The sequence below is a fragment of the Asparagus officinalis genome, chromosome 7 (assembly GCF_001876935.1).
Source record: "Asparagus officinalis chromosome 7, Aspof.V1, whole genome shotgun sequence".
NCBI classification, from domain to species: domain Eukaryota; kingdom Viridiplantae; phylum Streptophyta; class Magnoliopsida; order Asparagales; family Asparagaceae; genus Asparagus; species Asparagus officinalis.
In genome coordinates, this window is record NC_033800.1 from 131,300,380 (window position 1) to 131,314,570 (window position 14,191).

Here is a 14,191-nt window from a genome sequence, read left to right on the forward strand (position 1 = left end):
CTCCCACGCCGCCGGGCTGTATTCTAGCCGCATCACACAAGCCCTTTACCCGCCCCCCTTAGGTTACCCCTACCCCGTGGACCGAGCCTCTTGTAGTTCCCTGTGACCGCGGTTTGGCACGTGATATACCGCCCCCCACATAACGGAGCCCAGAATTCGGCAATCACACCCAGCCCTTGCAGCCTGAAATTAAGAGAGTCAGTAAATACTAAAATTGCACCCCACTATTCGCATACTCATGTTACGATGATCCTAGATTGCGGGCCGGAGTTATACGACATCCCCCCTCAAACCAAAACACAAATTATATATTCACATCTAAGCGTATACATCTTTAAGAAAATCTTATCATGTGTAAAGCGAATACAACACAAGCCGAAACTTAAGAAATTTAATTTCAAAAGTTCTTGAAAAAGTAACATGCTAAACGTCTTTCTGCTTCTTTTAAATGAATATTTCACCGCTTGCTCGTGAGTTTGGAAAATATTTCTACAGCTCATAATATACACGACTATAACAAACAGTTAATATCTTTTTTTATACGACCTCCCCCACACCCCCCGAGACCTTTTTATCCTTGGTGATTTTTTTTCTAGGCTTTAAACGGGTTTCTAAGTGATTTCTACGAGAGTTTTGGGCCAATGGAATCCCACGAAATGCGGCCTAGCGTCATTAAGTATGGAAATATATCTTGGGCTAATTACTCGGTCAGCCTTCAGGCTTTATAAGATACGAATCACCTTGAACTTCAAGAAGATTTTTTTCTTTTGTGGTGCCATTTTTTCGCACCGTCTTCTATTGCAAATTTTTTTTTATTCGGTTTCTTTTTTTGTATATGTATATATTTCTTTGGAAGAATATGCTAAATCAAGACACGTCTTGAAAAATATTTTTCAACTCTACTAAGCATGTCGCAAAAATTTTATTATTTTAAATAAAATAAGTTAAGGCATTAAGTAAAGTTACTACTTGAAAATCATTTCTTAAAAATCTATTTAGAGTTACTCATAAAAGCGTGAGCTTAAGTTAATTAACTAACTAGGGATTCAGACATCTTTCAAAATTTATCAAATAAATATATTGCATATCCATCAATTTGGAAGTGACTGATATTATTATAATTTTTTTTTTTTAAGGAAAAACGGAGGAGAAAAAAAGAACAATGTAACTAAAATGAAAAATAAAGAGAAAATAATAATTCCGCACCCCCACACTAAATTTTGCATTGTCCTCAATGCAAATCTATGATGGCATAAAGTAAGCAGATTAAGCAAGTGAAGCACTTACATTTGGTATCGCTGTAAACAATCGAGCAATTACCTTTGGTCTGCAGCGAGGCATGAAAAACAAAAAAATTTTATTCCTTTCTTTTTTTTCTTTTTTTTTTCTTATCTTTTTTTTACTTTTTTTTTTCTTTTTTTTTTTCTTTTTTTTCTCTTTTTTTTTTTTCTTTTTTTTTTTAACCAACTGACAAGCATCTCACAATGAGCAGAAGAATAAATTCTTTTTTATTGTTCTGAACATAAACAATAACAATGTAGAATGAAATTTAAACATGAAGAGTTCTTGTTCTAACATTGAATCTTTGAATTACTTATGTTGAAAATTCTTCCCCGGCATTTTAAACAAATTCAAGATGATAATATCAATAAATATTTAATTTTTAAGGCATTTGGGGTGTTTCAGAACAATTCTTCTTCTTGGGCAACAGAGGTAGGTGGATATTGTTGGTGTCATGTCATGCATTTTGTATTTTCTTAATGAATTAGACTCTTGTAACTGTAAAATTTTGTTTTCGCAACACGCAATTTTACTGTTGAAGTTCTGAAAATTTGGTGTGTTTGATGTATTTCCAAAAATCTAAGGTCATCAAGAAAAAGAGTTCTTCAAAATTTAATTCAGAAGCAGCACCTGGTTTAACACACAGATGTTGTATGTATTCTCCAAGGACGTGATCTGGCTTCTTACTAAACTCTAACTCGTTCATGCAAAAATCTTCCTAAATACTGAATAACAACTATTCTTCTTCCTTCTTTGTCTTCTGATCTTTCCTGATTGTAGTTTATTTCGTAGAGGCTGATTATCTTGGTTGGTCCCCTGGAGTATAAAATGTTGAATCAGGCGTCATTCCATAAGGACAGCTTATTGACCCAGTTCTATACAGTTGATGAGCACATTTAATACGAAGTGGGGCTAAGAACTGTTCCTAAGATGAAGGTGTCTGCCTTGTGGAATTGGAAACAGGACTGGGTTTCCAAAACTGACAAATTACTGAAAATAAAGTCTCACCCTAAATCAGAATCCTTAACTTACCGCATAGGGGACGCCGTTGACAGAATCGTATAGCCAATGTATCAGGTGCATTTGGTTGGGTTCAGTACACCTAACGGCGGCAGGGTGAGGCCGCAACTCCATGCTGATAGACCTGAATATGGAAAATTGACACTTCGGCCCTAAGTCTAAAAGGGCTTATCAAATATGAGTATACCAATGATACATGAACATGATGGGGGAACCTGGATCTTTAAGTTTCAAAGGTATGGGATGTTGACAGATTTCACTAAATTTATTGGCGGCTAAAAAAGACTTTGCTTTGAAGCATTTATTCTCTCTCTCTTAGTGGCACATTCTTGTAAAAATTTAGCATAAGATGGATTTGTCAAGACTTACATGCTAAAGAGAGGAATGTGTGACCTTACCTGCTTGAATGTCTCTAGGGATCTTTCTCCATCCTGAGGAATGTTTCTAGACCATGCGTCTATCTGGAAAAGGGAGCACCGTCTAAATTTGCTATCAAAGAGGTTCAGGTTTCGGGTTTCAGGTTTTGGTCATGAACTGAGGGAAGTGATTGTTGAATAATTCATCAGAATGGAGAAAGGAGAAAGGAATTTGTACAGGATGAAAGTTTGACTTGGCGGAGTTACACTTGATTATCGACCATGTCTACTGACGGAAGTGAATGGATTGCATTCTTGGAGTTGAGCTTCATAGGATGAACTGCATCCTGTGTTATTAGGGTTGACCACGGGTTGACTCGGAAATTTTCCTATCTCTCTTTCACTCACGGCACTAGCTAGTTGCCCAAGTTGGGATTCTAATCTAGCTATAGCTTGAGTGTTGGAGTTGAGCATTTGTCCGGTTGATTGCATGAATGAATTCAACGTGCTAGATGTTTGAGTCAACATATTCGTGGTTTGAGTAGAGGCCTTAATTATGGTTTCTAAACCCCTTTCCAAGACATTGAGACGTTTATCTTGATCTGGATTGTGAGGAGTTTGAATTACAGCTTGATGAGGAGGAGACTGATTTTGATACGGCAGATTGGGTTGTTGAAATTGTGAATGAGAATTGAATGGAACTGTGTTTCCCCTAGGAAAATGTTGGGTCGAAGCGGGAGTGAAATTTTGAGTTCCGGGAGAATTTCCCAGATTCCATGCAAAGTTGGGATGATTTCTCCAACCTGGATTGTAGGTTGGAGAAAATGGATCATTTCTAGGGTGCTGGAATGCAGCGTTCATCTGTTCTAATGAATTCATCTGTTCTATTGCGTTGTTATTTCCTAGGAGAGGGCATTCCTCTGAAACGTGGGTAGGAGACTGACAATTATGACATCCTGGGAAAGAAACATGATTGAGTTGAGCTGGAGCTCGTTCCTTAATTTCTAAGGCTTCTAACCTCCGCAGAATTGTCGCCATCTTCGCTTCAGAAGCAATGTTTGACTCCAAGGAAAGACCACTAGACTTAGAATAGGGAACTGATGAAACCCTGTCATCGCACTGTTCCCATTGCATTGTTTTTTCAGAAAGACTCTCCAAAAACTCCCAAGCTTCATCAGCATTTTTCCTCATAAAATCCCCGTGGCACATTGATTCTAAGGAAGTTTTTGCAGAATAATCTAATCCCTCATAAATTATTTGGCACAATCGCCATTTCTCTAAACCGTGATGAGGACATTGGATGAGAAGATCTTTAAATCGGTCAAAATACTTCCAAAAAGGTTCTCCCGGGATAATTTTAAAGTTTTGAATGCTGTTCCTAAGCTTTACCGTTTTATGAATAGGAAAAAATTTCTTAAGAAAAACGGTGACAAATTCATCCCAAGTTGAGATGGAATTTGTTGGTAAGCTGTACAGCCATTTTTTAGCTTTATCCTTAAGAGCAAATGGAATAAATCTAAGCTTAACCGCATCTTCATTTAATTCTCTCATTTTAATCATAATACACACTTCCTCAAATTCCGAAATAAAAATATATGCGTCTTCTGTTTCATTACCAAGGAATTTGGGAAGCATGTTTATGTATTGCGGTCTAAGCTCAAAACTTATTCCATTTGTTTCGGGGAGCCTAATGCATGAGGGGATTGCATTCCTAATGGGATAGCACATATCATGAAGAACGGGTGGATTAGGATGCTCCATTTCTATGATTGGTTCAAAGCGAATTAATCGATGTGTATTATCCCTAATCCACTGTTGCATACACCAAAATATTTCTTTTTATTATTTTTTTTATTTTTTATTTTTTTTCAGTATTTTGAAACCCTAGATCTGATCTGAGTTTGCTTTTCTCTGTTGTAGCTTTTTTTTCAATTTCTGCAGTTTCTGATCTGGGTACTCTTTATATCTCGATCTCTTCCGTTAAAATTGTCTGTTCTCTATGCTAATGGGTGCCTGCCTTATGTTCGATTTTATGCCGTATGAATTTTTTTTTTGATAAACCAAGTTACGTACTGGTTGATGATTGAGTGACTGTTGCCTTTTGTTGTTTGGTACTGTAATTTGGGAGAATATGTGTACACATGCACTCCCATATAAATAATTCTATTTGCCTGAATATAGAACTCAAAACCCATACTTGAAGGGAAAAGAAATCGGATCCAGATAGAATATGGATATTTACATGAAGATAGGAAGTTAATTTATTCTTTTGTAAGTATAAAAGATTTGAGTCATGAAGATTTGGATTCAACAGATGAGTTCTAGTTGTAAGTATCAACAGTTCTTTATTCTTTTGTATGCTTTAGATATTGTTTTTCGGAAATTCATCCAGTTGTATTCTAAGAGATAGAATGAGACATGGTCGTGGTTAATACTATGTACTAAACCAAATGTTGAGATCAGTTTGCTGGCTTCCTGTGTAGTTCTTCTATTTTCTTTGATAGAATGAACAGTCGAGAAGTTAATTTCCCCATGTTGTATCTAAGTTGAGGAATTATATTTTTGGTGAGCTCACATGTTAATTTGTTAGCTTAATGCATTTCTACCCCAGACGAGACTACTATTCAAGACTTTGCTGCTATTTTTGTTATTGTGTTGCTGCATAAACTGGTTGAATTAGCTCATTTAGGCATCCCTCGAATAATCGAAACTGATGTTAGATTATTGGATTTTAGTACTTCAATTCAACATGATGTATTTTATTTTGTGTATCACGAAAGACTAATGTGAGACAGAACAGGCACCTGATATTTCATATGAATGCACATAAGTTTTATCAATTATATTACTGTATTGGATTACTTGAAGCATCTCCATTTCCCTCTGCTGCTAATAAAGCTAGAGTAATGTTGTGAATATTACTGTTTAGACCATTTGCATCTGTCTGTGATTATTTTTTCAGTGCATTATTGGATTTAGTTATATGTTAGATTTAATGCCTGTATTCTGGTTTTCCATAATTGTCGTAGCTGACATTTTATGTCATTTACAATTTTGTATCATGGTTAAGATTGAACTCATTAGAAATTTCATATCATAGTATTACTGACTCTTGACATTATATAATATCTATCCCTGTCCCTTAACTGGAGGTTTATCTGTGTCATTTATGACACTTTTGACAATTTATTTTTGGTGAACATGGATTGATTTCCACTTTCTGAACTATTTGAGCCTACTGTCTTTAGTGGTCTTTACAGATGTTCAACCCATATATTTCATGTGTATCTACTTTCTGAAACGAAAATGCAACACTAAAACAAATTGCATGCTAGTGTCATAGTTTATATCTGAAGAACCTTAGGTGCGCACTTTTGATGTATTTTTCATTCTTGGAGTTCCATTTGTTCCCTCAAAATCATGTTTTTTGAAGTCATGAATTATGCTACAAAGATTAGCGCTTTAATTTACATCAACTAGAATGAGTTTGAGCTTGCTTTTAAGTAGCAGTTTGTCCTCTGATAAGAACCTGAACATGGTGCAAGGACCTTGAATACTTTACTTCGGTAATGCCTGAATTTCAAAGTAAACTGAGACTATGCGTGCACAGATGCTGGATTGACTGTAATGTTTTGTGGTAAATACACTAGTATTCTTGTTTGGATATTGTGTGATGGGAGACTTCCAGCATTAGAAGGTGAACTATCTATATGTATGTATGTGTGCATCCATATAACATAAATAATCAGTTAGTATATACTTCCAAATACTTCCAAGGTACATTGAATATGCAGATACACACTCCTATATCACATGATAACTTATAAATGGTGGTATAGGGTACTTCCAGTAAAAAGTGGCACTGTGTGCTTTTCTCAGGTTGGTTTTGTCACCTTCTTCCTAAATTCTGTCCTTGATAATCTAACATCAACAATTGTCATGGTCTCCTTGTTGAGAAAACTAGTGCCTCCATCAGAATACAGAAAGTACGCAATCCTGTACTTGTTTTCTTTTTCTTTTTTTAAAGGTTGATGGTCTTCATGATTCAACTTTGAAGTTCGATTTTTGTGCCATGGACTAATTGATGCTAAATTGTGTAATGTAGGACTCAAATTCTTCGAGACATGAAGTTGGGCGCATTGGAGAGAAAAGAGGAGAAGACTTGAAGGATAAATAGAGGATTCTAGATATGTTTTCTTTTAATAGTTTATGTTGTCGTAATTTGGCTTGTTGTAGCAAATCATGGTTACTTCTTATAGCAAATCATGGTTATCAACTACCTATGGCATGTTGTGTTTTAAATGAAGTATTATTGTGGAGTGTAGAGCTTCTTATGAGGAGTGTTTGCTAAACTGTTGTAGCAAATCATGGTTACTTCTTATAGCAAATCATGGTTATCAACTACCTATGGTATGTTGTGTTTTAAATGAAGGATTATTGTGGAGTGTAGAGCTTCTTATGAGGAGTGTTTGCTAAACTCTTTTGACTCGTCGAGTCTTTTATCATGGCTAGTTATTGGAGTAGTACTCTTGTTCTTTGGAGATTGAAGGTTGATGCAGTATTGGATGAAGCCATGAAAAAATGGCGTAATAATAAATATTTTGGACATTGTTATTATTTTTTGTATTCTCTCATACCGATTCATGAATGACAAGATGTTTGCATGTGTATTTATAATTGCTAATAAAGAGATCAAACTTCTGAGGGGGTCGTGAAATTTACCCTAACTTTTTCCTCAATATAAACCATAATGTCCGCATTTGATTTAATTATTAAGGAGTTAAGAGAGAGCATAAAATTTTTTAAAACACCAATTTCAAATCCAAATTCATGTATAATAAAGTGCATCCAAACATCAGATTTTAAATCTGTGATTTCAAATCCTTGCATTTAGTGATGACATCCAAACAAAAGATTTTATCAAATCATGGATTTCAAATTCTAGATTTGAAATCCCATGATTTTAAATCAACCTTTCAAATCCAAATCCAAGTTCTCAAACGCAGCCTATAATTATTCCGCCTCCCCCAAGACGTTTTCAACACTCCCAAAACCCCCAAAAACAAAGTCATAATTTCCTGAGCCCCCAAAACACAAAACCCAAGAGTTTAAAACATGTGAATACCATAATACTCTCTCTCTCTCTCTCTCTCTCTCTCTCTCTCTCTTTCTCTCTCTCTCTCTCTCTCTCTCTCTCTCTCTCTCTTTCATGATGTTATTGTGATGATTTGAAATGGGTTTTCGGAGGAAAAATTCTAGCTCCCTCCAAAATTTTCCAACGGCGTCAATGTCGGCGGTGAAACTTTCCTGACGTTTGTCATCGGCAGCAAAGAAAATTACGATCTTAAAGACGGTAATGACGAGTTGCGCGCCAACCCCTTTGGTTTACCTATTGTTGTAATTTTTTTTGAAATCGATGACTTAAGATTAAAGTAGAGTATATAAATTTATATATTGTTATTATTTCATTGTAATAAGTTTATATTTAAGCTTATGAGTTGGTGGAGAAGGAAGTTAACATGTTGGTTTTTGAATGTTACGAGTTGGTTGTGAAGTTTATGAGTTAGTTGCCAAGGGTACGTATCAGTTGTGAAGCTTACGAGTTGGTTATGAAAAGGTTACGAGTTGGGTATGAAAGTTACAAGTTGATTGTAAAGGTTACGTGTTGGTTTTCAAGGTTACGGGTTGGTTGTCAAAGATACAAGTTGGTTGTCAATAATACGAGTTGCTTGTGAAGGTTACACACTGGTTGTCAAGGTTACGAGTTGGTTGTGAAGGATACGCATTGGTTGTGAAAGTTACGAGTTAGTTGTGAATGTTACGCATTGGTTATGAAAGTTATGAGTTTGTTGTGAAGGTTTTGAGTTGTGAATATTATGAGTTGGTTGTGAACCTCAGCAATGAGTTGATTGTGATTGTTGTTAACTAACATTCACAACCAACGTGTAACCTTCACAACCAACTTATAACATTCACAACCAACGCGTATCCTTCACAACCAACTCGTAACACTTTTACAACCAACTCGTAACTTTCACAAGCGATGCATAACCTTCACAACCGACACGTAACCTTCACAACCAACGCGTATCCTTCACAATCAACTCGTAACCTTGACAACTAATGCGTAACCTTCACAATCAACGGGTAACCTTCACAACCAACTTGTATCCTTCACAACCAACTCGTATCATTGACAACTAACCCGTAACCTTGACAACCAACGTGTAAACTTTATAATCAACTCGTAACCTTCACGCCCAACTCGTAACCTTTTCATAACCAACTCGTAAGCTTCACAACCAACACGTACCCTTGGTAACTAACTCGTAACATTCACAACCGACACATAACCTTCACAACCAATGTGTATCCTTCACAACTAACTCGTAACATTGACAACTAATGTGTAACCCTCACAACCAATGCGTAACCATCATAACCAATATGTAACCATCACAACTAATGCATAACCTTCACAACCAACTCGTATCCTTGACAACCAACCTGTAACCTTGACAACCAACGCTTAACCGTCACATTCAACTCATAACCTTCACACCTAACTCGAAACCTTTTTATAACCAACTCGTAAGCTTCACAATCAACATGTACCCTTAGCAACTCACTCGTAAACTTCACAACCAACTCGTAACCTTCAAAACCAACACGTAACCTTCCTTCACCACCAACTCATAGCTTAACAATAAAATTATTACAGTGAAATAACAACAATATATAAATTTGCATACTCTACTTTAATCTCAAGTTATCGATTTCAAAAAAAATTACAACAATATGTAGAGTTAAGGGGGTTGGCGACACAACTCGCCATCACCGTCTTCAAGATTGTAGTTTTCTTCACCTCCGATGACAAACACCAGGAAAGTTTCACCGCCGATGTCGACGTCGTTGAAAAATTTGGAGGAAAAAAAATTGTAAAGAAGGCCCCCAAAGAGAATCATAGAGAGAGAGAGAGAGAGAGAGAGAGAGAGAGAGAGAGAGAGAAAGGGTATTATGGTCTTCACATGTTTTAAACTCTTAGGTTTTGTGTTTTGAGGACTCAGGTGATTATGGCTTTGCTTTTGGGGGTTTTGGGAGCGTTGAAAAAATCTTGGGAGGGGGCAGAATACTTGTAAGGAAGTTGGGGGCTAGAAGCAATTTTCCCTTTTTTTTTCCTTGATGGCTTGATAAAGCCTAGATGTCTAAAGGAGTATTTATAGAGCATTCTATCCATGCCTTATATTTGTAAGAAGCTACATTTCAAAATTGATGATTATTTCCTTACAATCTTCGCAATGTAAGTTGTAACCTATAAGATGTTACATAAAGACATTGCATACCTTCCATCCTTCTCTCGATTGGCTCAGTAGAAACTATTATTGCTCAATGAATGCTAAGTCTTTCTCAATTGACACCAACCCCAGTTGCTGCAAACTCAAAGTCAACTATAGGCTTGCTAGAGGCTATAACATGACTCCACCTGAAGTTTGGACTCCCATATAACCATAGGATCCTCTACATTCTTAATTATTAGAAGATGCATACAATTTACCAATAACAACTCTTCATTCTGTTGACCTCATGTATTATATTTTATTGGTTTCCCACGAGATATCCCCACACCTTTCGGATGGGACTAATCCACATTCATGCTTCGTCGCTAGCACCGGCTCGAGGGGGTTTTACCTGCAAGGAGATTTGACCATGGGACTTTTCACTATGGATCATTCTTCAATAGGAGCGCAATAGGGCATTACACCGTTGCACCATCCTTGAGGGTTGAACCCCATGTATTATATAAATCAAATAAATTTTATAAAAAATCTTTTAGTTGTGGGGCCTTTTAGATCAACCAATCATATTCAACTGCTTAAGTAAATGTAGAAATTCTATACAATCTAGGATATAGAGGATCTCTTCCCATATAACTCCTTTACAAGCTTCCTTAGGAACTCAAGTTTGGCTTAAATTTTTCTTCCTTGAGCTTGAAAACAAAGCTCCACCTTGAACTAGAAAGCAATGAAGGGATTACTATGTTTGATTACAAGCACCAATATTTTTGGGGAATATAACCGTCAATTATTTAAGTTGACTATTGTGATTTATTTTGAGTAAAAAAAAGGAACCTTGCAAAATAATAAAGATATGATAAATATCTAAATTTAGAGTGAATTGCAATCATCCATTTCATAGACGGTTCTAAGAAAAAGTAATGACCTCTATACTATACCTTTGTCAACGGCGTTAAGGATCCAAAACCGATTATAACTAATCTCCATCCTGCAACTCGGCTTGGTATATTCCTACATTTTTTTGATAGTGCATATGCTTTGCATGATCACAATAGCAACAAATTCATGAGCTTTTAGGACCTTATTTATATCCAATATCTTTATATTATCTTAACGAAATACTCTTTATACAAAACATAGTAGCCCGCTGGATTCATCGGCCTCCTCCTGACAGAGAAATGGAAGTAAACGACATCATATAATCCTCAAACCCCAAATCAGCCGGCAAAGCCACACTCCCAAAGCTCAAACAATCCGGCGTAACCTCCGGCGGTCGAACATCTCCATCAAGGATCTGCATCACTTGCCTCATGCTCGGCCTCACTCCCGCTATTGGATGCGAGCACAGCAAACCAAGTTTCAATACCAAATCAACCTCATCGACGTTGTAGTCCTCCTCCGTTAATCTTGAATCCATTGTCTCAATCAACGCTCCTCGTTTCCAGTTTTCAATCACATAGTCTATAAGAATGAACCCATTCTCGGCGCTAGGCTGAACCGGTCTCTTACCACAGACCACTTCAAGTACGAAAACCCCGAACGAATAAACATCGGTCAGAGTGGTTGCTTTACCGTTCCTATTAATCTCAGGCGCAAGATAGCCTATTGTTCCGACGACGCGAGTCGTTGACGGGTCGGATCCATGATCGTACAATCTTGCGAGCCCGAAATCGCCCAGCCTCCCGTTCATTTCGCTATCTAATAGCACATTGCTCGCCTTGATGTCTCTATGGACTACAACTTTCTCCCAATCTTCGTGTAGGTATAAGAGACCGGACGCTACTCCTTTGATGATTTTGAACCTATTAAGATCGAAGAGAACAATCTTTATATTGATTATTGATAGGAAGATGAGTACATATATATTTACACAAGTCCGTAAGTTCATATAGAAATTAAGTCCTAGAGAAAAGCTAGAAATAAAGATAAATATGGAAGGAAAAGTGTGCGATCCATAAAGTGTTGTGCGCAGCGGAAATTTCAGCAGAGTTTCTGGTGCACAATAAGAGAAAGATCGCAATAAGAATTCTCGTCTCACCAAGGAAACAAGAATCTGAAGCGAATATCTCAACAAAGTGAGATATCGGCTCTTCCTTTCATCAGTTCTAAGACTGACCTGTCGAGGGATCCTAAAAACTATTACAATGGCCACAAACTTCTGAGTATGTGAGTGTAGTTTGGAAGAGGTCGCCTAGTTAGCATTATTGTGTGTATATATATAGTAAAGCTCCTATAAACTTAAGTGGATAGGAGCCATTTGTCTATCAACTTTTTTATCCATCGATTTTGTATTGAGAATTGTGCTAGCATGTGATACAAATTAAGGCACAAATCTCAAAGATAGACTTGATGAGTAGCACAAATCTCAAAACATAATGAAGGGATGAAAAGGTTGGTGGACAAGTGCTCATATCCACTTAAGTTTATAAGAGTTTTACTTTATATATATACTATGTATTTGTATCAAATATAGAAGATAGGATATTCAGGAGAATATATTAAAACCTTTGAGCCCAATTGAGAGTAGACTTTCGTTCATCGTATAAGAATTTGTCCAGGCTACCATTAGGCATGAAGTCATATACTAAGAGAAGTTCCCCTTTCCGTCGACAGTAGCCTAACAGTTGTACGAGATTTCGATGGCGAAGCTGGCCGATGCTGACAATTTCGGCGATGAACTCTTTCATACCTTGCCTTGATTCATGAGAGACTCTCTTAACTGCAACCTCAATCATTGAAGGAGATAACACCCCTTTGTAGACTCTACCGAATCCTCCGGTCCCCAGTAACTCTCTCTCTTTGAATCCTTTCGTTGCTCGAAAAAGGTCTTTATATGAGAACCGATGAGGTCCATATTGAATCTCCCAGTCTTCGAGTAATTCAGCATATTTTCTCCTTCTTCGAACAATAAGATAGACCGCGATAATGATGAATAACATAGAAGAGGTAGAAGCGATAGGCAGCCATATTGCTAAAACATTCACGCCGTCTTTATTTTTATTACGAGGAAGCGGAGGAAGCTTATCGTAATCGAGCTTTTCAGACTCTCCGTTCATCTTGAAGCTCCATCCGAGAACACAATGAGTTGTGTGAATTGAGCCTGTCGCTGAAGAGAAACCAACATACATCGAATCGAGCATTAAGCTAGAAAGATCGATTTTCGTCGATAGGAGGGGTTTATTAGGCTTAGGCATTCGGATTGGAGATAATGTAACGTTTAGTTCCATTTCTTCGCCCTCGAAATCTACCCACAACTGCATAGGCTGGCCACTCATCAGAGTCAAGTTCTTGAAAACACCAGTTTTATCGTCGTAATAACCAGCATCATGAGACTTGTTAGACATCAAACTGTTTATATCGATGCCAACATGATTCTCGCTAATATCATTGAACTCAGAGTTATATACTGTGTCGAGCTCAACGGAGAATACGTGATTACTTGCATTACCATTGTTGTTAATATTGAACAGGCCTAAGTACTTGCTCTGAAGAGCAGAGGAGAAGTTCATCGTCGGGGAGACCACGAAGGCGATGCCGTGGCCACTGGAGTCGGATATCTCGGATAAAATAGCGAACACGAATGTTGTGGAGAAGGAGAGGGTTTTGCCGGCGGGTGATTTGAAGTGAAGTGGGCTTGGATGGAAAGCGTGGCCTTTCATTTGCGCTGTGGTGTTGGTGAGCTTGAGTAAGCCGTTGGAGGTTACCGATGCGACTCCGTCCAGTTTTAGGTTGGCGTCGGTGAATCCGTTGAAGATGAAGGATTCTGAAGTTGGAGCTGAGATTGTAAATTTGAGGAGGAGGAAGAGGAGGAGGCAGAAAGGGCCTGTCAGTGTTAATGACATGCTGAGTCCTGCGAACTAGGGAGCTGCTTCAAAAGGATACAAGTAGTTCTAAACTTCGTGGGTTAATTGTAAATGGACCCCCGTACTGTCACCCAATTGCAAATAGACCCATTTTATGGTAAGACTTCATTTGTCTGACCCTTTTCAGACCTCAGAACAGTGAAAGCATCATACAATGGATTTCTTAGAGAGTTTTTAGTCATGACCATCCGTCTCTTGCTTATATTTGTTATTTTCTTGGTGAATCTTATATATTTCTGCTTTTTTACTTCGTTATAAGTCGTGTCGTTACTTAGAATGTTTACCTAAATTCTTTTTAATAAACAACAAGGGCTACATATGCATCTGTCTTTCTGAAAAGAAAACTCCCAAAATAGTAGCTATTTAAAAAAGTTAA

The 14,191-nt window shown here is 37.3% G+C and overlaps 2 protein-coding genes across 2 annotated transcripts in view; one reads left to right on the forward strand and one right to left on the reverse strand.

The window, feature by feature from the left end:
* Window positions 4,558–14,191, forward strand: part of LOC109848039 (protein ALP1-like) — an 85,340-nt gene continuing 75,706 nt past the window's right edge. Inside the window, exon 1 of the mRNA XM_020417310.1 lies at window positions 4,558–4,984. The gene's annotated coding sequence lies outside the window, so the exon portion shown is untranslated. The remainder of the gene's footprint in view (window positions 4,985–14,191) is intronic.
* On the reverse strand, window positions 11,082–13,807 carry LOC109848038 (L-type lectin-domain containing receptor kinase IV.2-like). Its single transcript, XM_020417308.1, has 2 exons — window positions 12,458–13,807; window positions 11,082–11,754 (listed from the first exon to the last, which is right to left on the reverse strand). Exons 1-2 carry the CDS (start codon window positions 13,792–13,794, stop codon window positions 11,106–11,108), a joined length of 1,986 nt encoding a protein of 661 aa, XP_020272897.1. The 5' UTR covers window positions 13,795–13,807; the 3' UTR covers window positions 11,082–11,105.

Bases quoted from the DNA above. Each gene is read 5' to 3' on its own strand.
- LOC109848038 (XM_020417308.1), bottom strand. From the start codon at position 13,794: ATGTCATTAACACTGACAGGCCCTTTCTGCCTCCTCCTCTTCCTCCTC. The intron at 11,755-12,457 runs GTTTTAATATAT...CGATCTTAATAG, and splicing joins ACTCTCAATTGGGCTCAAAG to GTTCAAAATCATCAAAGGAG.